Genomic DNA, 27,099 nt, shown 5'->3' on the forward strand with positions numbered 1-27,099 from the left:
GATTAGAAGATACTTTAAAAAAAAATTTTTTTTTTTTTGGCCTCCAAGGTTATTGCTGGAGCTAGGTGTCTGCACCACGAATCCATTGCTCCTGGAGACTATTTTTTCCCCTTTTGTTGCCCTTGTTGTTTTATTATTATTGTTGTTACTAATGTTGTTGTTGTTGGATAGGACAGAGAGAAACGGAGAGAGGAGGGGAAGACAGAGAGGGGGAGAGAAAGACAGACACCTGCAGACCTGCTTCACTGCTTGTGATGTGACCCCCCCTCGCACCAGGATCTTTAAACCAGTACTTGTGCTTTGTGTCATGTGCACTTAATCCGCTGTGCTGCCGCCGGACCCCCAGAAGATATTTTATATGCTGAATGTATTATATGCTCTTACAATAGAAATGTTTTTTAGAAAGTCATAAAGAAACTAGACTTACAATATTTGCATATTAATAATATACATGTACTGTATACATGCACAAATGATATATGATATATTTTACTATGTCAATACCCTGAGTATTGTCTTCTGTTTATAGGAAATCTACATAAAAGTGGATTCGTGCAGTTCATTGCTGTATTATTCAAAAGTTAATTGTTCTGGTGAGAATACAAGGAAAATAATATAATAAAAATTATAAGGTAATTACACTTTCAGATTAAAGCCACAGTTATTTTATTACAGGCTGTGTTAGCTATCTATTGGTGCATAACAAATGCCTTTCAAACAGTGGTTTAAAAAAACAAACATGCTCTTTTTCACAATTTGGTGGGTTAACACAATTCCTTGCATTATTTGGTGGAAGAGACTGATTTTCAGTCTTGGGAAAGCTAAGTAAGGATTCTTCACAGGCAGGCTCTGGGTAGCGTTGCAATGAAGAGAAAGAGAAGTTGTACTTTACAGTCTTCTAAGTCACACAATGCAGCCTTTGTTACATTACTTTTAAAAACTAATTAATTTATTTTAATGAGAGAGAGGAAGAGAGAGAGGGAGAGGGAAGGAGAGAGAAAGGGCACAGCATAGTTCAGCTCTGACCCATAGTGGTGCTGGGGATAGAACCTGGGATTGGGGGGCATCAGTCATGCAAGTCTTTTTGTATAACCGCTATGCTATCAGCCCTCCTCCCCTTTGTCACATTCTACTGGTAAGAACAATCAGAAATCAATGAGTAGGGAAATCTATCTCGCCTCCTCTCAGAATATGCTGTTAAAGACACTTGGCAAAGAGACACAGTCTAAGGGAGACCATTAATTTGACAATTTCATACAAACTAAGTGACAGCTTAATATACTGCCTTTTGAAAAGGAGAAATCTATAACCTTTTCAACCTCATGCTGAGAGATACAAAATACGTCAGTATAAGAGCTTCATACATCATCCTAAACTGTGTGGCACTGTAATGAAACTAGACTATTCTTATCGTATAAAAAGAACTCTGAGATGTTGTCATCTCAGCCACAAAATAAAACAGGAATATCAGTAGAAGTCAAAAATAAGAAATATTAAGAAAGCTCGTTGGAATAGAATCTTTAAACATTTCAGTCACCTCAATAGGTTTATCAAAATAAAAGCAAAATAAGAATATTGGGGGCCAGGTGATGGCACACCTGGTTAAGTGCTCACATTACAGTGCACAAGAATATGGGTCCAAGCCCCTGGTCCCCACCTGCAGGGGGAAAGCTTCACAAGTGATGAAGCAGGGCTGCAGGTGTCTCTCTGTCTCTCTCTATCTCTTTCTCACCCTCCCCTCTCAATCTCCCTCTGTCTCTATCCAATTATAATAAATAAATGAAAAATTTAAAAAATAAGAATATCATAGATAATTAATGGAGGGGCTGAGCAGTGGCACACTGGGTTAAGCACACATAGTATGAAGGACAGCCCCTGGTTCCCCTCTTGCAGTGGGGTTCCTTCACAGGCGGTGAAGCAGGTCTGCAGGTGTCTATCTTTCTCTCTCCCTCTCTATCTTCCCATCCACTCTCAATTTCTCTTTGTCCTATCAAAAAAAAATTGAAAAAATGGCCACAGGAGCAGTGGATTCATAGTGAAGGCACTGGGCCCTAGTGAGAGTCCTGAAGGCAAATAATAATAATAATAATAATAGTAATAAATAATAATAATGATGATGTAAGTAAATGTTGCGAAGTATGTGCTCATAGCAGTGGTTTATTTGAGTTGGATCAATTTGTTGTGACCATCCCAATAACTTGACAAAGAAGCATGAACCAAGTGGCTTATGATTGATTTAAAAGGAAAGAAAAACAGAGCTCAGGAAACTAATTTGTCTACCTAGACCATAAACTGTACAACTCAAATTTCAATTATCCCTAGGATTTTGGCTGGTGCTTATGTTATTACTACTTTCCCCTGAAGTTGGTCCTGACAAGTTATAATCAGGGATGCAGAAGACATTGCAAAATTATCTATTCTTCCTGCTAAATAAAAAATTTAAAAGGCTGCTTTACTATGAAAGTGCTTTAGATAAACAACTGGCATGTCTTAAATAACCAAGGCAGATACAATAGTAAGGAGGTAAATTAATTTACATATATTTTCCACTTACTTTCAAAAAGTTGCCTTAAATGAGATCATTTTAGTTTCAATTTCAAGTTTAGGAAACAGTCTTTCAGAAAACCTGGCACAATCTCATATCATATAAACCAGAGTTTCTGTGATCAAATAGAAAAAAAGAAACTAAAATGCAGACAGAACAGCAACTCATTGCTCTAAGTTGTTTGGCATAATTTCTACAAAAATTGATCTGACTAGTAGCAAGGATGGCAGATCAATGCAGAGGAAATTGAGCAGTAATAAGAACACAACGTTCTTATCATCACTTTTTAAAAAAATCAGTATTATTTAAATGTTTCCTTAAACAGCATATACTATTATATAAGCATGTTAAGGGAATTTTCTGAAGGGAAAATGTTTTCCTAACTTAGGGTTAAAATGATTTACATTTTAATGACTTTTGAAGCTTCAGACTATTAAGGTGAAATCAAATGAAAATGAAATCCAATGATATGTGAAAAACAATATCTAACATTTTATATAATCTCTTGTCTGGATCAAAATCAGGTTCTATAAAAATATTTAGATGAAGAAGCATCCAATAGCACAGCTATATACAAGATACTGGATACTGTACAGCAAACCATAACAAAGGGACTTTTCAAAGTTAACCCAATTAACAAATAATGTGATGATAATATTAACTATCGATTGTCTTTTTGAACCCTAAGACAGCAGGAACCTCACATCTTCACTATAGAGCCTCTACTCCCCCCAGTCCTGGAACCCTTGGATAGGGCCCACTTTCCCGTATGCATCTCCCAATCCAAACCAAATAATGTTGCATCCGCCGATCACAACCTAACCAAAGCAACGATTGCCACCTCAACATGCTTCACCTCAGACTGTATCCAGAGACTTCACGTGTGGAATGACAACCCTTCAGCTTCATTACTCGGGTGAGACCTTTCCTTTTATAGTACACTCTAATTTCATCTCAGGTGGTTCACTTTCTAACAAAGTCCCATAACCTAGATATACACCAGTTTCTGTGAGAGAGAGCTTATGTGCACACGTATCCATAAACTACTGCAAAATATATACCTGAAAGCAGAAGTACACTAGAGTTTACAGTGAGTACCTCCCTAACACTTCCTCTCCACTATTCCAAGCTTGGGATCCATGATTGCTCAACAAATTGTTTGGCTTCATATGTTAACTCTCTTTTCAATCACCAGGTTCCAGATGCCACCAGGATGCTGGCTAGGCTTCCCTGGATTGAAGACCCCACCATTGTGTCCTGGAGCTCAGCTTCCCCAGAGACACACCTTACTAGGGAAAGAGAGAGGCAGACTGGGAGTATGGACCGACCAGTCAACGCCCATGTTCAGTGGGGAAGCAATTACAGAAGCCAGACCTTCTACCTTCTGCAACCCTCAATGACCCTGGGTCCATGCTCCCAGAGGGCTAGAGAGTGGGAAAGCTATCAGGGGAGGGGGTGGGTTATGGGGATTGGGTGGTGGGAATTGTGTGGAGTTGTACCCCTCCTACCTTATGTTTTTGTTCATTAATCCTTTCTTAAATAAAAAATTAAAAAAAAATATTTAGATGAACAATTGCCAATGGTTACTTAAACAAAGCCTCTATAACACACACACACACACACCCCATGTGCATTTTTTAACTATTTTCAAAATACACTCCAAAATGTCACCTAACAAATCATTCAGAGGGAAGAAGACAGCATGTCCAATAGAGATCACACTTTGCCTGTGCAAGAACCTGGGCTTGAACCCCTGGGGCCAGGTGGGAGCACCAGGCACAAGGGAAGGTGCAGCAGCAGTGCAGAGACACTCTGATATCTCTCGTTCTCTCACTCTCTCTGATCTCTCCTGCTCTGTCTCTAGCCAATGTTGGAAATTATAATAAATACATCAGGAGTGGTGGGATTGGGCTGATACGATTTTTTGCAACAGGAAAGAAATAATAATTACTTAAATACATTTTAACATGTTACTGATTATTTAAAAGTGTTTTCAACGATGTATTGTAGTATGATATATAAATGTATAAATACTCTGGCCCCACCCTGCTAGGGAAAGAGAGAGGCAGGCTGGGAGTATTGATGTCAACGCTCATGTTCAGCAGGGAAGCAATTACAGAAGCCAGACCTTCCACCTTCTGTATCCCACAATGACCTTGGGTCCATACTCCCAGAGGGATAAAGAATAGGAAAGCTATCAAGAGAGGGGATGGGATACAGAGTTCTGGTGGTGGGAACTATGTGGAGTTGTATCCCTCTTATCCTATGGTTTTGTCAATGTTTCCTTTTTATAAATGAAAAAGGAAACAAAAAAACAAGTAAATGTGTAAATATATGCACGTGTATATGTAAAAACATTTGCAACCTGTGCCTATATTACACAAACACATGTGTGTGTATACACCTATATATGTATTTTCCAGCCTATTTAGTTATATTAAGGTGTTCAGTAAGTTCATTTAATAAAACCAATATATCAGATTCAGAAACAATGATGTGTCAAAATATTATTTTGTGACATTTTAAAGTGAATAACTTTTCTTATAACAAAATTATAAAAACTAAATACCTCTGATCTGTAGAACAGTGAATATATTATATTGCCACTAATTCTAGAGACATAACTCTTAAAATCACAATGGAACTTCGAGAAAATTCCAACTAGCTCATGACAGATTCAACTTACCAGCAAATTTGATATGGAATTTATTTTCAGGCTTTAGTATCTGGACATACAGAGGGCAATTTGGAGCAAAATCCTTTACAGCCCAGGCTCTCAGAATGGTTTGGTGGTCCTGAAATGATAAAAACCAAGTTATCATGAAAGATATTGGCAAATGTATAATACACAGAGTCAAAAATGCCACTGTGTTCAATGGTCACATATACCTAACATTTAAAATTAAGAATGCAAAGTAATTCACTCATGCTCAAGATCCCCTGACATCTTAATATCTATTACTTGATGTTGTTGATCATGGATTTACAATGCCTCTTACTTACATTTTCTGCTATTTCATTTCCTCAATTACTGAGAGCTAAGAATAGAACAAATAAATGAATGCTAACCATCTACAGTCACCCATGTTCCCCTCTGTCTCTAGTTCCTATCCTTTGATGGGCATCTGTGGATCAAGTAGTTGGGTCAACAGGCCTCCCCCTCCCCTAAGCCAAAAGGCCTAATTTTTTTTTCCCTCTAGGGTTATTGCTGGGGCTCAGTTGAATCCACTGCTCCTGGAGGCCATTGTTTCTCTTTTGTTGCCCTTGTTGTTCATCATTGTTACTGTTATTATTGTTGTTGTTATTGCTGTTGTTGCTGGATAGGACAGAGAGAAATGGAGAGAGGAAGGGAAGACAGAGAGGGGGAGAGAAAGATTGACACCTGCAGACCATCTTCACTGCCTGTGAAGCAACCCCTCTGAAGGTGGGGATTTGGGGGCTCCAATCAGGATCCTTACGCTTTGTGCCTTGTGCACTTAACCCGCTGAGCTATCCCCCACCCCCAAAAAAAGCCTAATTTTGTATACTATGACAACACTCCTGCCCCTCAAAGTATGGGCTGCATGATATAAACACAAGGTAAACCTACTATACGTATCATATAAGCCAGGGGGGCGCATGAGTACATCCTGTGGCCTAGCATTGTCATAGTTTGTGTTCCCCACAAAAATGATTCTGATGTTCCCTGCTCCATGTTTTGGTGTAATGTGGACTTTTGTTCGGTAGCACAGTGGGATAAGCACACAAGGCATGCCAAGCGCAAAGACCTGTGTAAGCATCCCATTCAAGCCCCCGGCTTCCCACCTACAGTGGAGTCACTTCACAAGCGGTGAAGCAGGTCTGCAGGTGTCTTCCTTTCTCTCCCCCTCTGTCTTCCCTTCCTCTCTCCATTTATCTCTGTCCTATCCAACAACAATGACATCAATAATGACTTCAACAACAACAAAATAAAAAGGCAACAGAAGGAAAACAAAAGGGCAACAAAAGAGAAACTAAAAATAATAATAATAAAAAAATTAGCAGCAGTTCCCAGAAAATATTTGGGAGCCAAGGCCTTTATAAATGTAACAAAATTACAAGTTTATAATAGCAGATTCCATAGAAAAACAGACTTATGACAAACTTAACATACACAGAAAGACTGGGAAATGGAGACTGCCTATCATAACCATACAATGAGGGATATATTATTTTCTCTATTTTTTTTTACAGTACCACAGCATTGCATATGTTCTATTTCACCACTCCTGGGCCAACTCTTTCATTATATTTTTACTTCAAAGGAAAAAAAAAAAAACCCAAGAGACACCACAGCATGTGAGCTTCTCCCAGAGTCATGGCCCTTCCATGTGGTATCTGGGCTCAAATCTGGGACATGCACATGCAGACAAGGTGACTGGACCTTTACTATTATTTACATATTAGTAGAACTAAAAATTTGGTCTCATGTGTGGAAGAGATTAGTGACTCTGACATTGAAAGAATCACAAAAGCTAAAGAGGGAGAGAGAAGGGGAGAGAGAGAGAGAGAGAGAGAGAGGAAGGTGAGCAACAGAGCAAGTTTGTAAAAAGCAGGTTTATCATGAAGTCCTATGCAGAGTGTCACCCCACAAATTATTAAGTGAATAGTTCAATGCAAATTACTAGAGAATCATGCCACTCCATTAGCTAAAATGATTTGAAGAAGGAAACTAAAACAAGTTTTAGGGTAAAAATATCCTTTAGCACATGTGTCTGTTCAAACTTAATAAACTAAAATTAGAATGTTTTCAATTGAGGTTTCAAGGTCACAGATTCAGTGCCTGGTACCATTATAAGTCAGAATTGAGCAGTGCCTTGGTTTTATAAAAAAAAAAAAAAAAAATCAGTTCTTCTATCATGCTTCAATGCCACATATGGCTAATATAAAACTTTATTGGGCTTGGAGATACTTCCATCATAAAAGAAAGTTCTTTTTATAATGTCATTAAGGAAAGACAGCTTTAAAGATGGAAAGAGGTATGGATATCTGCTTATATAAAGACAGAAAGATGCTGTTGTACATGATTAGAAAATGTAAGTTCCAGAGAGGGGGTAGATAGCATAATGGTTATGCAAAGAGACTCTCATGCCTGAGGCTCCCAAGTCCCAGGTTCAATCCCCTGCATCACAATAAGCCAGAGCTGTGCAGTGCTCCGGTGTTTCTCTCTGTCTTTCTCTCTCTGCATCTCTCTCAAAAAAATAAAATAAATAAAATACTTTAAAAAAAGAAAGAAAATATAATTTCCTAGAAGTTGAGGAACAGTAGACAAGAATGCCCTAAGCAGACAAGGCATGTATTCCAGGGAAACATTCAAATCATGACAATGAGCTTAGCGAAGTCTAATGGTTAATTTTAAGTGACCACCTGACAGGGCATACAGTGCCCCAATAAAGATTATTCTGGCTAGAGAGGGGAAATTGTAGCCCCCACATATATACTTGTAAAACGGTGACTCTCCTCTGAATCAGACAAGCATAAGGCAGAATGAAATCAGTCTCAACCAGGTTTCAAGTGACTGTCAACTTCTAGGGTAACATAGTTTGCTTTTGCATTAACCAAATCACCTGTTCACTAAAGTGAGAGCATCAGTATCCTTTGGAGGAATCAAAAAGGATGCAAGTTAACCTGAGGCTACAACTTCACAACTTAACATACTATCTAAAATATGACACATCATTCTGTATATGAGACACCAAGAGAAAACAGGTTATTTCATGGGAAAATAGTATGTGTATGCCAGTAGAGAAAACTTGGTAGTACACAACATTTTGTGAAGTTAAATAAAAACTAAAGATCTGAAAAATAGTCACTGGCAATGCACTGAAATATAATGGAGATGACTAAGTATAAAGTCAGTGAACTTGACCATAGATCAATAAAATTTATCCAATTTAAAAAAGAAAGAGAAAGAAAGAAAGGTAAAAGAACAGAGTTCAGGGACTTGTAAAACAATGTAAAAAGGTTTTGCACAGTGTAATTTAATTTCCAGAAAGAAAACAAAAGAGAAATAGGACAGAAAATGAATTGCAGAATTAATGGCCAGAAACTTCCCCATTTAAAGAAAGACACATGTTTACAAAGTCAAGAGACTCAGGAAACTGTAAACCACAAAATTAAAAAATATAACAAGTCTAAGAAAATTATAATTAAAGTACCAAAAACTCAAGATAAAGATAATATTTTGAAAACAAAATCCAGAAATTCTCATTAGATCTTGTGGAAATCAGCTGTCAGCAGAATAATATCGTGTGTGTGTGTGTGTGTGTGTGTGTGTGTGTGTGCGTGTGTGTGTGTGTAAACAATATCCTAATGTTTGTTAGAAAATAAATGACACAAAAGTTGTGTATAGAAAATCATTATTCAAAGAGGTGGACTGAAGGGTATTTTCAAATAATGAAATCTAAGAAAATGTGGCACTAGTGGAATCATGCAAGATGAGTACAAGAAACCTCTTTTTGCTAAAGGGAAATAATACCACTGTGAAGTAGAACTTCAGAAATCTAAGAAGAGAATGTTTAATGGTTGTGTGAGAAGAAAGTGGTACAATAATATTTTGTGAGGCTTTCAGATTTATGGTGATAACTGACACCTGACAATTATAACCCACAAGGCAACAGAGGAATCAGTTCGAGAGTTCTCACTCAAACATGCAGTGCAATATTCACATGCAGTCGACCATACAATGAAGGGTGTGTGTTGTAATCATAAAAGCAGACACTTAAAAATTCAGAGGACATTTCTAAAAGCAGGGTGGGTAGAATAAACAAAAATTCTAAAATTAATCCAGAAATATTTAAAGTATGAAAGAGGAAACAAGGGGACAAAAAATGTTGGTAAAGGCAACACAATTTAGGAAGAATTACAATAAATCATGTGAATGACAAACCAAATATATTAAAGTAACAGCAGCAACAACAACAAAAACTCTAACTGTAAGATACTGAGAAGAGATACATTCTAAAAGCTACTAATGAAATCAAAGAAACAGCATCAATCAAAGAAAGCAATCTAAAAATGGGTAGAAGAACTGGATACATATATCTCACCAAGAAAAAGATACCTACGTGACAAATGAGTGTGTGAAGAGGTCCGTTTCAATGAAATGTCTCTAGACACTCACTAAAATGACTAAAATCCCACACAGACAACATCAGACATTGGCGAGATGAGAAACAGTAGAATTCCTCTTAATCACTAGTAGAAGGTACAGTCACTTTTGAAACAGTTAGTACCTTCTTTCCTCCTCCTCCTCCTCCTCCTCCACCACCACCTCTCCCCCTCCCTCCTCCTCTATTTATTTATTTATTTATTTATTTATTTATTTATTTATTTATTTTAGATAGAGGCAGAGAGTGAAAGAGACCCTAACATCAAAGCTTCCCAAAGTAGGGGCCTTACTTAAGAAGCACACAATCCAAGTGAGCTAATTTGCTAGTCCCAGTTTGCAGCAGCATCTTCTTCTTTTTTTTTCTTTTTCTTTTTGCCTCCAGGGTTATTGCTGGGGCTCAGTGCCTGCACCATGAATCCATTGCTCCTGGAGGCCATTTCCCCCCCCTTTTGTTGCCCTTGTTGTTGTAACCTTGTTGTGGTTATTATTGTTGTTGTTGATGTCGTTTGTTGTTGGATAGGACAGAGAGAAATCGACAGAGAAGGGAAAGACAGAGAGGGGGAGAGAAAGATAGACACCTGAAGACCTGCTTCACCACCTGTGAAGTGACTCCCCTGCAGGTGGGGAGCCAGGGGCTCGAGCTGGAATCCTTATGCTGGTTCTTGAGCTTTGCAGCATTTTCTAAAGCTAGCTAAATCTAATATATCCTTACTATTTAGTCCAGCAATTATTATTGTTAACATTTATCTAAAATAATTTATCCACACAAAAGTTATACTTGGATATTTATGGGAATCTCATTTTTGAAAAATCTTAAATGTAACCAAGATGTTCTTCAATAGAAGACTGACTAGACTGTGTAGTGCCTCCAGACAATGGAATATTATTCAATAGTGGAAAAGATGAGCTATTACTCATGAGAAGACAAAGAGACAAATAGGAAACTAAAATGCTTATTGATAAATAAAAAGAATTTATCTGGCAAACATATATATTGTCGGAAACTAATTACATGATATCTCAAAAAGGCAACATTGGGACACTTACAGGGGCATGGCCATGGAGTAGCAGCAACAGAAATATCACACCTGCAAACAGCTAGAGAAACCAACTGAAACAACGCCTGGAATCTCACAAACTTTGATGGTGTGTATGGTAAGGGACATACGACAAACTTGAAAGACAAGGTAGCTTGAACTGGGAGTCAGCAGCCAGCAGTTGGCAGCCAGCGCCATTTTGGTACTGACACACAGCAGAACGTGTGTCTGTTCTGCTCAGCTGAAAAGGCAGGAAAAACCTGGCTGGAAACTAGAACTGTAAAGCCAGACTGTAGCATAGGCACTACCAGGGGCCAGAGTACAGTATGAAAGTAGACAGCAGGAGCACATGCTGTCTAAACTCATCCAAGGTTGTACAGAAGACTCTCATTAACTCCACCCCCACGACACATAAACAACAGCGCTGCAGCGCCACCTGCAGCCAGTAGCCAAACACGGAGAAATAGTCAACTGTTCAAACTCACAAAGATTTGGAAAAAAATGTCTGAGTTTGAAGGCAGGCAACTCAAGCTTCTAACCATAACATACGGACACAAATTCAGAATTTCAAAGATAAGTTCACTGAAGAGCTACAAGATGCACAAAGGAAACTACAAACAGTGGTATGATAGGAAAGACACTTAGGACAGAGTTGAGGCTTACATCAGAGGCTTACATAGGAGTAATCTGAATAAGTCATCTTGAGGAGAGAATATCAGAGCTTAAGATACTCCAAGAACAAAGTTGTCAGAGAGGAAAATCTCATGAAACATCAAGCAGTTCTCTGTGAAGTAGCCGACTCCATCAGAAAAATGAGTACGAGAGTTACTAGGATGCCTGAGAACAAAGATAAAGAGAGAGGAGCAAAGAATATTTTCAAAGAAAAGTGTTCACACCTGGGCAGTGTTCAGAGCATAAACATCCAGGAAGCTGAAAGAATGCACAAGGTTCTAAATCCAAAACAGCCCTTGCTTGCGGATGATTTTACTGTGATATCTCATAGGGTGGGCTGTAAACTATCAACCCCTGAGTAAAATAGAAAATACATTAAAATAAAAATAATAAATAGAAATGTGGAAAACAAGAGGTAAAAATGAACAAAGTTTTTTAAAAAAAAAATCAGTGTTGGTCAGGGGTGTGGTGGATAGGGGAGTGGGCACGGAGGGATCAACAGGTGGAGTACAAGGATTTTCAGACCAGCAGGCACGCAAGAATAATGGATGAATTGCCTCACACTTTGTCAAGTCCATAGAATTCACAATTCTAGGGAGTCGGGCTGTAGCGCAGCGGGTTAAGCGCAGGTGGCGCAAAGCACAAGGACCGGCATAAGGATCCCGGTTCGAACCCCGGCTCCCCACCTGCAGGGGAGTCGCTTCACAGGCGGTGAAGCAGGTCTGCAGGTGTCTATCTTTCTCTCCTCCTCTCTGTCTTCCCCTCCTCTCTCCATGTCTCTCTGTCCTACCCAACAACGACAACAATAATAACTACAACAATAAAACAACAAGGGCAACAAAAGGGAATAAATAAATAAAATATAAAAAAAAGAATTAAAAAAAAGAATTCACAATTCTAAAGCTGATCCAAATACAAACAGCAGAATTTAGCACTACTGCTCATTGACTGTCACAGAGTAACACACTAACGCAGGCTGTTAATAACTGAGCAGATGAAGATAAGAAAAACTAAAGAATTCAAGAGTCGTTTTTTAAATCTTTTTATTTACTTATTACTGGATAGAGTCAGAGAGAAAGTGCGTGGGGGGAGATAAAGAGGGAAAGAGACAGAGAGACATCTGTAGCCCTGTTTCACCATTTGTGAAGCTTTCCCCCAGCAGGTGGGGACCAGGGGCTTGAACCTGTGTCCTTGTGCACTGTAATGTGTGCACTTAACCAAGTGCACCACTGCCTGGTCCCTCAGAATTCAAGATTTGTATCAGGTAGTGTTCGTGTAGGAAAAGGAAGCAATTTTAGGAAGCTATGATCAACTATGGAAGAGTGAAATTACCTAGGTAAGGGTCCCAGATCCCAGTTTGAGCCCCCAGCTCCCCACCCGCAGGGGAGTCTCTTCACAGGCAGTGAAGCAGGTCTTCAGGTGTTTATCTTTCTCTCCCCCTCTCTGTCTTCCCCTCCTCTCTCCATTTCTCTCTGTCCCATCCAACAATGATGCCATCAATAACTACAACAATAAAACAACAAGGGCAACAAAAGAGAATAAATATTTAAAAGAAGAAATAAAAAATAAAAAAAAAGAAATGAAAAACATAAAGTAAAACTGGAATGGTTTGGTTTATTGTGCCAAAGCAAAGGACTCAGGAATAAGGATGGTGGGGGGGAGAAGCTTTCAGGTCATTGTAGAGGATGATGGACCTAGTTTGGGGATGAAGATATCTTGGTAAGATGAGAATTATACTCATGTGACAACAACTGTACTGTAAACCATTAACCTTCCAGTTTTAAAAAAAATGTAGAGAAATCATATTTTCAGTCCATTCATCTACAGCAGAGAATGGTGTTGACTTTTTCATTACTCTTCTTACTGATAAGACTTAAGTAAGATACGCTGTATAGAATTCTAGCCAAAAAGTTAAAGTATCAACTGTGACAATTTAGGAATGAACAGCTTTTGATTATGAAATAACAAAGTGTATTATCAGTTCTGCAGCTCTCTATGTGAAATGACTGTGAAAACAGAACATTTCACCCAATGTCAGTATGCCTAAAATTCAAGTAAAATATATCAGAACTATCCCAAGAAACACTAAATGCTATTTTGCCACTTCTGATGCTTCACTGCTCACAGAATATTTTTCCAGATAAAAAGACAAAGCCAGAGAAACACAGAGAAAGGGACCACAGATCTGAACACCCTGTCCCTCCTAGTGCAGGGAGTTCAAGTCTTGAACCTGAGTTGCACACATGGCAAAGCAGGCATTACCCAATTGAGTGATCATAGAAAAATTAACCTCATAAATCTGAAGCATTTCAAAAATACCCCATAGTATTCTAAGAACCTAAAATAAATCACTTTACCTAAGGTAGAAAAAATACTTAAATCCCAAATGATGCATTAAAAAAATAAAAGCCAAACACTCATACACTATAGATGACATTACATATATGAACTGTTTGCTATCTATTAGATTCTATGATACACGAAAGGGTAAGGCACTGATTTGATGAGGGATCACTTTCAATACAATTTCCGACTTGTAACTTGTGCACTCAGCCCGGTGTGCCACTGCCAGACCCCCCCCAAATTCTTCAACTTGTAAACTACATCTACAGGACTTGGCAATTACTAAATTCTGTAAGCTTTTTGTTATCCTTGTCGTTGTTGTTGTTGTCGGTGTTGTTTCACTGCATGGGCTTCACCTCCCCAGGTTGACTTTATCAGATGGAAAGAGAAAGACAGAGAGAGGGAGAGAAAGCAGAGCGCCAATGCTTCTCCCCAACATGCTGGGGATGAGCTCAAGCCTGGGCATCACATATGGCAAGGCAGGAGCACTCCCAGGCCAGCTATCCCACCCCCACCCTGCCAGCATTGGATTTTTCAAATAACTAACTTATAAAACTAAAACTGGATTAGAAAGATTAAAATAGCACGTTCCTAATTTACAGATTAAATAAGCACAACAGAGACAGTATGATGCAGGCATGGTTTTTTTTTTTTTTTTTTTTTTTTTTGCGAAACAGTATTACTAGGAAGTTATTATTCATTCCAATTTGTAGATTCACAAATCAGGTTGCTACTTAAGTTTAGGAGAAATAAAGACTAGTTCATAAATTTATATACTCTGTTCTATCATAGAAAATGGTAGGAGGCAGCAGCATGAAGCTAGAAGGAATACTATAGTTCAGATTACTGAATTCGAGAAGAGAGTTTGAACTCAACTCCTCTGTAATAGAGGGTTGGAGAATTTTTAAGTTTGGTGGTGAATTATTAGAAAGCGCTGGCTGGAGCACACTGTTCAAAATGTTCATCACTTTCTAATTGTTTCTAAAACAGTTATGGCCTTATCCTCCCACAAAGAGTGGGAGGAGGGGCTCTATCTGCTTTGATGGTCTTCCAGACCCTAGACAAAAACATTCCAGGGTTACAGAGTTAGTAAAAAGCAGGAAGAAGACATATTTCAAAGGACAAAGAAAGATTTACAAATGAGTTTTTTTAATTTACCTTTTTCCCTAAAGTAACTATTTTAAGAAAAAAGAGGTCAAGAGCCTACAGGCAGGAGGAAACCCCAACAGAAAATCAAACTCAGTGAGAACTTGAAGGCCATCTTGGTCATCTGGCTACATCCTGGTTAAAGTCTACAAATTGTAACTCTCAGAGGAAAAAAAAACCTCACTTTTTGATCATGCTGTTAGCTTGCCTTTTAAATGTCAACATGCATTTTTTTCCTGATTATAACATGCGTTTTTGAACATATGGAATCTTAGAGTAGAATATAAACAATCACTGAGCATTTAGACAGTAATTTCCCTATGCCACCCTTTCAGACAGCATGAAAAGAGAGCTGAAAAAAAGGCTTGTGATTGCAGAGGAGGAAAAACACAATTCTCCTCTACTCTGGTATGTTCATTAGCTAAGAGCCCCAGACCACATCATAAAAATTGCTAAGAAAAAAAAAAGATGTTTAATAGCAGATATAATGAATGAATATATGGACGATAACTAGGGAAAATGAAGTAAATATTTATTTTAAATGATTGAAGCCTGCATATCAGAGGTCGGCTCAGACAAAAACTAGTAAGGTCATGGGCCCCTTGGAATACACCTAAAATAGACCTACTAGCTATTTCCAAAACAGAGACCCCAAATCTTCATCTGCACTATTCTTGGCTTGAAGTTCATGATTAGTCATAAATTTGTTCTGCTTTATATCTTAACTTTTTTTTTTTTAGCCAACAGGTTCTAGATGCTACCAGGATGTCAAATGGCCTTCCCTGGGCAGACAACCCGACCAATGTGTCCTGAAGCGCCACTTCCCCAGAGCCCTGCCCCACTAGGGAAAGAGAGAGACAGCCGGGAGTATGGATTGACCTGTCAACGCCCATATTCAGGGGGGAAGCAATTACAGAAGCCAGACCTTCCACCTTCTGCATCCCATAACGACCCTGGGTCCATACTCCCAGAGGGATAGAGAATGGGAAAGCTATCAGGGGAGGAGACGGGATACGGAGCTCTGGTGGTGGGAATTGTGTGGAGTTGTACCCCTCTTATTCTATGATCTTGTGTTTCCATTTTATAAATAATTTTTAAAAACATGATTCAAGCCATCAATTTATCTTATATTTTAAAACATTTAAAATTTTTATTTATTTTTTATTTAATAGAGAGATACAGAGACATAGAGATAGAGTTGCTGCTACTAGTAGACATGCTTTGATGTCATAAAGCATAGTGCGGTCAAGTATATTACGGTAAATCCTAACCACTGGATTTTCAAAGAAAAACAAGCTCCCAACTAACTTTGTTATAATAATAACTAACTATTGCTGTTTTAAACTCTTTCTAAGACTACAAGAAGCACTTCCCATCCTCTTTAAGATCCATATGTTCCTGGAACCTGTGCTTATATTTCTTGATGTTTCTTCTGATAGCTTACCCTGTTATATACTGCCTCTGTTGACCTCAACTAAATCAGTGCTACCAGTGGCACCAAAATGTATTATGCTGCTAATGACTTGTTACTGCAGATTGTCTCCAGAGATCTGAAGCCTGAGATGTCAACCTCCCAATTTCTCTAGTCTGCCACCAAGTTCCAGATGCTACTTATGATTCCAACCTTACTAATACTTTCTGGAAGCTCACCTCTCCAGATCCCTACCCCTTTAGGAAAAGACAGAAACAGGTTGGGGGTAAGGATCGACCTGCCAACAACCATGTCCAGTGAAGAGCAATTATAGAAGTGTTAAGTCCCATCTTCTGCTCCCCATAAAGATCTTTGGTCCATATATCCTGAGGGATAAAGAACAGGGAAACTTCCAATGGAGGGGATGGGACACAGAACTCTGGTGGTGGGAACTGTGTGGAACTGTACCCCTACTACAATTATATCCTTTACAATTTTGTATATAAATCAATATTAAATCACTTATAAAAATAAAACATTAAAAGAAGAGAGAGTTAGAGATAAAGATAGAGAAAGACAGAGAAAAACCAGAATATTGTTCAGCTCTGGCTTACTATAGTGGTGGTAGGAACTGAACCTGGGACTTCAGAGCCTCAGATATGAGACTCTGCTTGGAGTAAATCTACTTCACTTTACCCCTCTCTCTAGCCTTCATGTACTATTCCTCTATCAAACCTTTTCACCAAATCCTCCGTTGTAGTAGTGTTCAAGATATCTATTCAGTGACTGATAAACAGTGACACAGTTCAATGAGATGGGTTCTAGGGGACTAGCCCCTGGGGAGACTCTCAAAATCACAAAGTAGCATTGATTTCCTTCCTAAAACCTGCTTTTTTTCAATCACTCTGTCAATAAATGTCAATTCAAACTCCACATGCCCTAGGTCTTATCTGTGGCTCCTCAATTTTAAAACCATTATAATGGCAAGTTATGTCTATTTTACTTTCAAAAAGTTTCCCCAAACAACCAATACTGGCAAGCCACCATTATCACTCACCAAAATTACTAGTCTTACTCTTCTGATTGAGTTTTCAATCCTCTTTCAAGCGCCTCTCATTGACATGGTCTCTCTCTCTCTTTCTTCCATTCCATTCCTGCCTCCCTTCCTTCTTTTCTTTTCCAATCTATTATTCCTTTGCCATCCCTAGAGCTTCACCACTATAATCAGGCTGGCTGACTTTCTTCAGAAAAAAGACAGAGAGAAAGAGAGAAAGGGGAAACACCACAGTACCAGCAATTCCTCCACTAAAATGGGGCTGGATCTCACCTATACCAGGTGAGCTATTTTCCTATCCTGTAGTCTTTTCTTCATCTGGAAACCAAAATCAATTTTTAAAAATAGAGATTGTGGGAGTTGGGTGGTAGTGCAGCGGGTTAAAGCGCAAGGACCAGTGTAAAGATCCCAGTTCGAGCCCTCGCTCCCCACCTGCAAGGGAGTTGTTTCACAGGCAGTGAAGCAGGTCTGCAGGTGTCTGTCTTTCTCTCCCCCTCTCTGCCTTCCCCTCCTCTCTCCATTTCTCTCTGTCCTATCCAACAACAACGGCATCAATAATTACAACGGTAAAACAACAAGAGCAACAAAAGGGAATAAATAAAATATTTTTTAAAAACAGAGATTGCATCATATCTCTACTCAAAACTTTCTTCCACGTATCACTCTCTATTTGCATCTTGTCCTCTGTGTGTGTGTGTATGTGTGTGTGTGTGTGTGTGTGTGCGCGTGCGCGCACACGCACGCGCACAGAGCAAGAAGAAATGAGGCATGCCTTTCAACACTTTGTTTAGAAATCTTATCTAAAGATTCAGGTTCACTGCCCTTCAGTTTTACCTTTCAGCCAACAAAAATAATTCAGCCAAGGCTTCTGTCACTTTATAACAAGGATCACTTTCTCTGTAGTTTCCAATATTTCTCACTTAGTCTGAGATGTCATCAGAATCACATTTGATAGTCATATTTCCAGCAACATTCTGTGAATCTGTACAATATAAATTTGAAACTAAATACTTAAGTTTTATATAAAAGTGTAAACAAACCAACATATGATAAATTATAATGTGAAAATAAGAAGTCAGAAATATCAGTAGTTTGAATAATTAAATAAATGGTAATAGACAACTAAAATGTACAGTTGAAATTAAAATTGGGAGTGAAGTAGAAAAGCCACACAACAAAGGAAAACAGAAAAGTGATCAAAATGATTGAGGGTTCCTCAGTGAGCAATGTGTACATATTCACAAAACTTTAAGTGCTTATAGGGTTCAAAATTCAGAGCTAGTCAAAAGATAATGGCAGCAGACTCAGTTCTGACTTCAAGTCAAAGTAAACAAACATTTTACATGTTTGCATTTGTGTGTAATTTTCAGAAAGTGCAAATGATTAAATTTGGATAACAGAAAAATAGCAGCTATAGCTGAATGAAATAAGAGGGAAATAAATGCCATTTTTTAATAAAGCAGAGAAACAAGAAATGTTATCAATAGTTCACTGCACTTGAAATAAATATATTTCTCTAATGGACAGACTAATGATGAGTACAATAAATAACTGATACATAACTTCTTACAGAGGTCATATTCTGATTATTATCATCTCAACAAGTAGAATCTTATTTACAAACATAAGAACCACTTGACAGTGAGCTTCTGCCCCCATGGGAAGCAGGCTGGCACAAAGGAAGCAGAGTCTGGCTGGTCTAAGTAGAATTCAGATGCTACCATTCCAGGAAATTTAATTAACAACTCTGAGTTTTGGTTCTTGCAGCTATAAAACAATTGTGGTGAGAACTAAAGGACAGAATGTTCCCAAAATGCAGATCATATAAAAGCTACTGACCAAATGTTAAATGGATTTGGTTCCCTTTTTTGTCCTTTTATTAAATGCACTTGAAAAACTGAGTTAAATATGTATGCATGGTAGCAAAGTTGATTAATTCCTCAATTTTATATAAATATGCAAAATTCTCATAGGGGAATTATCATTACAATATTAGGAAAGTGTTAAATGTTATATTAAAAACACATTTTGTTCAAGAAGACCATGTCATGAACTTTGTTCCTTTTAATGAAAATTGATTGAGTCATCAAAAAAGATTTTATGACCTCAATGAAATCATATTCAATAGTACTTTATTATTTATTTGTTTGTCTTTATCAAAGCACTGTACATTTCTGGCTCATGGTACAACTAACCCTGGGACCTTGGAGTCATTGGCATGAGTCGTTTTTTTTTTAATATTTATTTTTTTTTCCTTTTGTTGCCCTTGTTTTTTATTATTGTTGTTATTGATGTTGTCGTTGTTAGATAGGACAGAGAGAAATGGAGAGAGGAGGGGAAGACAGAGAGGGGGAGAGAAAGATAGACACCTGCAGACCTGCTTCACCGCCTGTGAAGTGACTCCCCTGCAGGTGGACAGCCTGGGGCTTGAACTGGGATCCTTAAGCCAGCCCGTGGACTTCCTGCCAAGTGCACTTAGCCCACTGTGCTACTGCCCAACTCCCCATAGGAGTCCTTTTGCATCACACTTATGCTACATTCCCTCCCTTAATGATATTTTCAATGTTTTTGGCCATTCAATATGAAGAAAGCAAAGTTACCATGAAGCTTTCAAATTCAGGATCATTCTCTGATTTTTCTATTAAAAAATGTTATCCAAAGCAAAATACTTTGGAATACACAATAATGTTCATTTCCATTTTGATGCTATTCACAACTCCCACTTTCCGTCCAATGAGAAAGAAAAAAATGTACACAAACTAATGCTAGGTTTGGCAGAATTTTGCCTAGTATGAAACTTAGATATTAAAATAACTATGCTATTCACTTAAATTTGCAAACTCAGCAGTAGCAGATAAACATGTATCTTTCAGAAAGAGTGTGCAATTGACACTTTTCAAAAGGTGTAAACTGAGAGAAAATATTAAAGAACATTGTAAGAATGATTTAGAACCACATTTAATTTTTTTTGAAATATGCCTACTTTGAACAAATTTAATAAAGAGTTGTAAACTCATTCTGTCATGCAAGATATAACCCTGGTTTAGGTATGCATATATAGAGCAATAAAATACTGTAAAATAGATCTAGTTGATTAAAATTAATTCCTTGAAATGATCATCTTAGGCTCAACCTTGTATAAATTCAGTCTAAATTTTTCCTTAGGAATTCAGAAGTATTTGACTAATTAATTTCACATGCTAATCCACTGAAGTGTATAATCACTACTGTGGTTATCATTGAAACAGTGGAGGGCACAGATCTTTGGTTTTGGGAGTGGTGAGGTATTATACCTTTGACTTCTTATAATTTTGTAAATCACTATTAAATAACTAAAAAGAAGAATGTCTATTATAAAGCAAAGCAGTGCCATCTCTACAGAGTGATACATCTTTTTATGCTTTGTATATGTTGCTGAATAAGATCTCCTTAACTGAACAACTATATTCACATACATGTAAAGAGAACTTGATGAATGGTAGCCTACTGGAATGTCCTGAGAAAAGGATAAAAGGACTCCATTTTATAATCTAATGCACATTAATCTGTCTTTTCCAAAGGCTACATATACTTTTATGAAATTTTATACACATAAACACTTCCTTGAGAGACTCTAGTCTTGGTTAAGAGTCTGTCATTGACAAGATACAAAATTCTATTCAATTATTAAGACTCAAGATTTTTTTCCTTATCCTTCTGTTCAAGATGTCCTAGACTCTGACACTGACTTAAATACCGGGGTATCCTTCAAGACTTTAAATAGTTCATTCCATTCTTGGCTGACTTACATGGTTTCTAAGGGCAAAGTGGATAAAAGTTTTTTAAAAAAATATTTTTATTAATTTATTATTGGATAGACAGACAGAAATTGAGAGAAAAGGGGGAGGTAGAGAGGGAGAGAGACAAAGAGACATCTGCAGCCTTGCTTCACCAGTCATGAAGCTTTCTCCCTGCAGATGGGACCATGGGCTTAAACCTGGGTCCTTGTGCCTGTAAAGTGTGTGCTTAACCAGTTACACCAACACCTGGCCCCCGAATATAAGTTTTATCTTTGGTCCTCTATGGTATGTTTTATTCTTCTCCTGTAACATCTTTTGGCATTTTTTCCCCTTAACACTGATTTTCTATATTTTGAAAATAATTTCTGATATCTTTTCTTACTCAGTATTCTGCTAGTTTTATGGGTCTCTGGCTTGATACCCAATAATAACTTTAAGGAAAATCTCACTCATTTTCTTAAATATTTCTTCTGTTCTTATTTTCTCCTACCTCTTGACATTCCCCATTCCGTGTGTGTTAAAACTTTCAGAGCTGTTCCCGTAATCCAGGTATAGTATGAAATGTTTTTTGTTTGTTTGTAATTGCAACCTTTGTTCCCTTTATATTTGGAGGTTTCCCTTCAGATATCCTCAAACTCAGAGATTCTTTTCTCAGTTGTGTCCATCTACTAATGAGCCCATCAGAGGCAATTTTCATTTCTGGTACAGTGCTTTTATTTCTGGCATTTCTTCTAGGTTCCTTTTATAGAATTTTCATCTATGTGTTCACAATGCCCCTTCTGCTGGCACAATGTTCTTTATAAGCCCTAGGCATTTAATCAGAGTTGCTTTAAATTCCTGGTCTGATAATGCAGCATTCCTGCCTTATATGGCTCTGATGTTTGTGTCAGCTCTTCAAAATGTGTTGTCTGCCCTTTTGGTATGCTTGGAATTATTCCTTGATAATTGGACATGATGTCCCAATATGGAACAACTGCAGAAGGGCTTTCATAACGTGGTGAAGAGGTGTGGAGCAGTGCAAACATCCCCTAGTACTGTGATTAGGTCTCATTTCCTATCCTGTGCTTCTGCACTGTGAAATTCCAGTGAGCCTTTTAAAGGTTTTACTGTGGTTGCCTCTTCTGTGAGAGACAATGGCTGCAGTGGGATAGAGCTGAGTCTTCCTCCACCTCCAGATCAATTATGTTCTCATACTCCAATACATTAAGCTCTGGTTAACTACTTTCCCCTTAGGGCAAGACTTGTTTTTTTAAAAAAATAACTAAATAAATAAAAGCATACTCTGAAGTATTTCAAAACGACTTCTTCTTCCTGTCTCCAGCTTAAGCCCAAGGGGATTTTTCTGTGATGTTTACTGTGGGAACACGATGGAATTTCTGGTGATAAGTCCACAATATTCTTGAGGTTCCCCTATGAAAGGTGCCCCTGGAGGTTTTGATTCTCAAAGCTGTCAAAACTGTGTCTCTGGTAATTCACCAGTTATAAACCGGGGGTGCAGGGTCGCTTTCCTATGCCCTCCCCCCACTTCCATTGGTTTCCACTGTCTTCATAAGTTGCTATATTCTAAATTTGGTACCAGTGCCTCCAATCTGGTGGTGCTAATTTTCCCAGATTCTGGAAGAGTGGGATTTTCATTCTGCTCAACTATTCACTCTTTGGGATGGAGTGGTGACTTCCCAGATCCTCAAGAAGAGTCGGGAACCATGTGTTCCAGAATGAAATTTTAAAACATCAAAATCATGTCATCTCCTCGGCTACTGAGCTACTGACTGCTTCCTTGGTACTCTGCTTATGCTACCTATTTCACTGCACTCTTTTCAGCAATGGGACAGCTGTAGAAGCCTGATTTATTCTTCATGCCTTAAAGTAGGAGTAAAGAACCTTTTCTTTTCTACCAAGGACCACTTGGATACTTATAGCATCATTTGCACTCCATAGATAGTCATAAACTTGGGGGCTAGGCGGTAGTGCACCCAGTTAAGCGCACATAGTATAAGTGCAAGGACCCATGTGAGGATCAAGTCCAAGCCCTTGTCTACCCACCTACAGGAGGGACACTTCACAAGCAGCAAAGCAGGTCTGCAGGTGTCTCTATCTTTCTCTCTCCCTCACTATCTCCCCCTCCTCTCTCAATTTCTCTCTGTCCTACCCAATAAAAACAAATGGAAAAAAAACTGCTGCCAGGAGCAGTGGATCATAGTGCTGGCACTGAGCTCCAGCGATAATCCTGGTGGTTAAAATAAATAAATAAATAAACCTTAAAATCATCACTTAATGTTGCTATGAAGTAAGCTCCCATAATTTATTGACTTTCAAGTCCTGTCTTCAGTTGCCTTGGCTGGGCCAGATCAAATGATTTCTTGGGCTGTATACAGCTAGGAGGGTAAGTGCTCCTCCCCAGACCTTAAAGTAGCTCCTGAATCACAGGTGTGGATGCTACAGGATAATAGGCACTGAGTTACATAAAATCACTTGATCACGTCTTTGGATAAAGAATGAATCATATAAAAGAAAATGCACTATACAGCTATCAAGAACAATGAACCCACCTTCTCTGACCCATCTTGGACAGAGCTAGAAGGAATTATGTTAAGTGAGCTAAGTCAGAAAGATAAAGATGAGTATGGGATGATCCCATTCATCAACAGAAGTTGACTAAGAAGATCTGAAAGGGAAACTAAAAGCAGGATCTGACTAAATTGAAAGTAGGGCACCAAAGTAAAAACCCTCTGGTGAGGGGTAGACATGCAGCTTCCTGGGCCAATGGGGGGTGGGGGTGGGTGGATGGGATGGGACACAGTCTTTTGGTGGTGGGAATGGTGTTTATGTACACTCCTAGTAAAGTGTAGTCATATAAATCACTAGTTAATTAATATGGGGGGAAAATTAATTGTATGTCTCGAAGTTTTTAAAACACAGACTGAATCTTTTTAATATTTAGGCTGTGTATTTGATATGCGGACTCTCTCAAAAGCCTAGACCAAGTAGATCAGAAGCAACCAGTGGCACAGCTATACACAAGATACTGGGCACTATACAGCAAACCATAACAAAAGGTCTTTTCAAAGTTAACCCAATTACCAAATAATGTGATGATAACATTAACTATCGATTGTCTTTTTGAACCCTAAGACAGCAGGAACCTCACATCTCTACTATAGAGCCTATATTTCCCCCATTCCTGGAACTTTAGGATAGGGGCCACTTTCCTGCATGCCTCTCCCAATCCATATCAAATAATATCGCATCAGCCAATCGCAACCTAATCAAGGCAATGATTGCCACCTCAACATGCTTCAGCTCAGACTGTGTCCAGAGACTTCACGTGTGGAATGACCCTTCAGCTTCATTACTCAGGTGAGACCTTTCCTTTCATAGTATTCTCTAATTCCATCCCAGGTGGTTCACTTTCTAACAAAGTCCCAAAACCTGGATATAGACCAGGTTCTGTGAGAGAGCATATGTTCACACATATCCATAAACTAGTGCAAAATATATATCAAAGCAGAAGTACACTAGAGTTTGTGGTGAGTACCCCCCCCCCAACACTTCCTCTCCACTATTCCAACCTTTGGGTCCATGATTGCTCAACAATTTGTTTGGCTTTGTATGTTAACTCTCTTTTCAGTCACCAGGTTCCAGATGCCATTAGGATGCCGGCCAGGCTTCCCTGGACTGAAGACCCCACCAATGTGCCCTGGAGCTCCGCTTCCCCAGAGACCCACCCTACTAGGGGAAGAGAGGCAGACTGGGAGTATGGACCGACCAGTAAACGTCCATGTTCAACAGGGAAGCAATTACATAAGCCAGACCTTCCACCCTCTGCAACCCACAACGACCCTGGGTCCATGCTCCCAGAGGGCTAGAGAGTGGGAAAGCTATCAGGGGAGGGGATGGGATATGGAGACTGGGTGGTGGGAATTGCCAAATTCTGCTCTATCTCCTCAATATGCCCTACCACACCATTCAGGACACAATAGGAACATGGTTAAAAAGCAAAGGCTCTGAAGATTGTGTGAAGGAAACAGGCGTGGGAATGGTTCTGCAAAAACCTAGTGAAGGGGCCACATGGGATGGTGTCATCGATTTTTATAGAAAAACCTTACTGCAAAAATCTGAGAGCACCTTGAAAACAACACATTTCTCATGTAACCTGAAAGTGGAATCTGATGAAACCATAGCTGTTGGTAGACACACTGAAACCTAGGGGCCAGGCGGTAGCGCACCTGGTTAAGAGCACATGACGCGAAGCGCAAGGCCCAGCGCAAGGATCCAGGTTTGAGCCCCCGGCTTTCCACCTGCAGGGAGGTTGCTAGCTACACAGGTGGTGAAGCCGGTCTGCAGGTGTCTGTTGTTCTCTCCCCCTGTCTTCCCCTCCTCTCTGATTTCTCTCTGTCCTGTCCAACAACAACAGCAACGGCAACAGCAACAACGACAAGCGCAACAAATGGGAAAAATGGCCGCCAGGAGCAGCGGGTTCACAGTGCAGCACCGAGCCCCAGCGATACCCTGGAGGAGAAGAAAGAGAGAAAGAAAGAAAGAAAGAAAGAAAGAAAGAAAGAAAGAAAGAAAGAAAGAAAGAAGAGAGAGAGAGAGAGAGAGAGAGAGAGAGAGAAGAAAGAAAGAAAGAAAGAAAGAAAGAAAGAAAGAAAGAAAGAAAGAAAGAGAAAGAAAGAAAGAAAGAGAGAGAAAGGAAGAAAGAGAGAGAAAAAGAAAGAAAGAAAGAGAGAGAGAGAAAAAGAAAGAAAGAAAGAAAGAGAGAGAAAAAGAAAGAAAGAAAGAAAGAAAGAAAGAAAGAAAGAGAGAGAAAGGAAGAAAGAGAGAGAAAAAGAAAGAGAGAGAGAGAAAAAGAAAGAAAGAAAGAAAGAGAGAGAAAAAGAAAGAAAGAAAGAAAGAGAAAGGAAGAAAGAGAGAGAAAAAGAAAGAAAGAAAGAGAGAGAGAGAAAAAGAAAGAAAGAAAGAGAGAGAGAGAAAAAGAAAGAAAGAGAAAGGAAGAAAGAGAGAGAAAAAGAAAGAAAGAGAGAGAAAAAGAAAGAAAGAAAGAAAGAGAGAGAAAAAGAAAGAAAGAAAGAAAGAGAAAGGAAGAAAGAAAGAAATAGGCTGATACTGTAGGCAACTTTACAGAGTAGGTTCTATATCAGAGGAGGTTAGGAAAGGAAGCATAATAACCAAAATTAAAGATGTGACATGAGCGTTGGAATGTGTGTAAATAATCTTGCCCTAACTGGAGTCTCTGAAAAAGCAGAATAAAAAATCCATCAGTATTCAGGATGAGCATAAAAAACTGTAAAGATGTATGAGTTCAGTCCAGTGAGCAAATCATATGGGTTTTTTTTTTTAATTTTTATTTATTTTTGCCTCCAGGGTTATTGCTGGGGCTCGAGTTTGGTCCTGGCACTACAAATCCACTGCTCTTGGCTGCCATTTTGTTTCCTTTTTATTTGACAGGACAGAGAGAAATTGAGAGGGAAGAGGAGATACAGAGGAAGAGACCAAGGGGGTCCGGTGGCAGCACAGCAGGTTGGGCGCACGTGAAAAGCGCAAAGCTGAAGGACCAGTGTAAGGGTCCTGGTTCCAGCCTCTGTCTTCCCCTCCTCTCCCGGTTTCTCTCTGTCCTATCCAACAATGAATGACATTAACAACAACAATAACAACAACAAGGCTACAACAACAAGGGCAACAAAAGAAGGAAAAAAAAAAAAGGCCTCCAGGAGCTGCAGATTCATGGTGCAGGCACTGAGCCCCAGCAATAACCCTGGATGCAAGCAAACAAACAAACAAACAAACAAACAAACACACCTGCAGACCTGCTTCACCACTCAGAGAGCATCCTTTCTGCAGGCAGAGAGCAGAGGCCTGAACCTGGATCCTTGCACATGGTGACTGATGTGTGCTTAACTGAGAGTACCACCACCCAGCCCAGGGGTTTTGTACTTTTCATTACTATATTCACTGATCTTTATCACAGATATTTTACATACAA

At 38.9% G+C, this 27,099-nt stretch overlaps 1 protein-coding gene across 5 annotated transcripts in view; it reads right to left on the reverse strand.

Moving 5' to 3' along the window:
- The window catches only part of KCNT2 (potassium sodium-activated channel subfamily T member 2), a 432,524-nt gene that overhangs the window by 157,045 nt on the left and 248,380 nt on the right, over window positions 1–27,099 (reverse strand). For all 5 annotated transcript variants that reach the window (XM_060178486.1, XM_060178487.1, XM_060178488.1 and 2 more), the window contains one exon: window positions 5,232–5,340. In XM_060178486.1, coding sequence (XP_060034469.1) covers window positions 5,232–5,340 — 109 coding nt within the window. The remainder of the gene's footprint in view (window positions 1–5,231; window positions 5,341–27,099) is intronic.

The sequence above is a fragment of the Erinaceus europaeus genome, chromosome 19 (assembly GCF_950295315.1).
Source record: "Erinaceus europaeus chromosome 19, mEriEur2.1, whole genome shotgun sequence".
NCBI lineage: Eukaryota > Metazoa > Chordata > Mammalia > Eulipotyphla > Erinaceidae > Erinaceus > Erinaceus europaeus.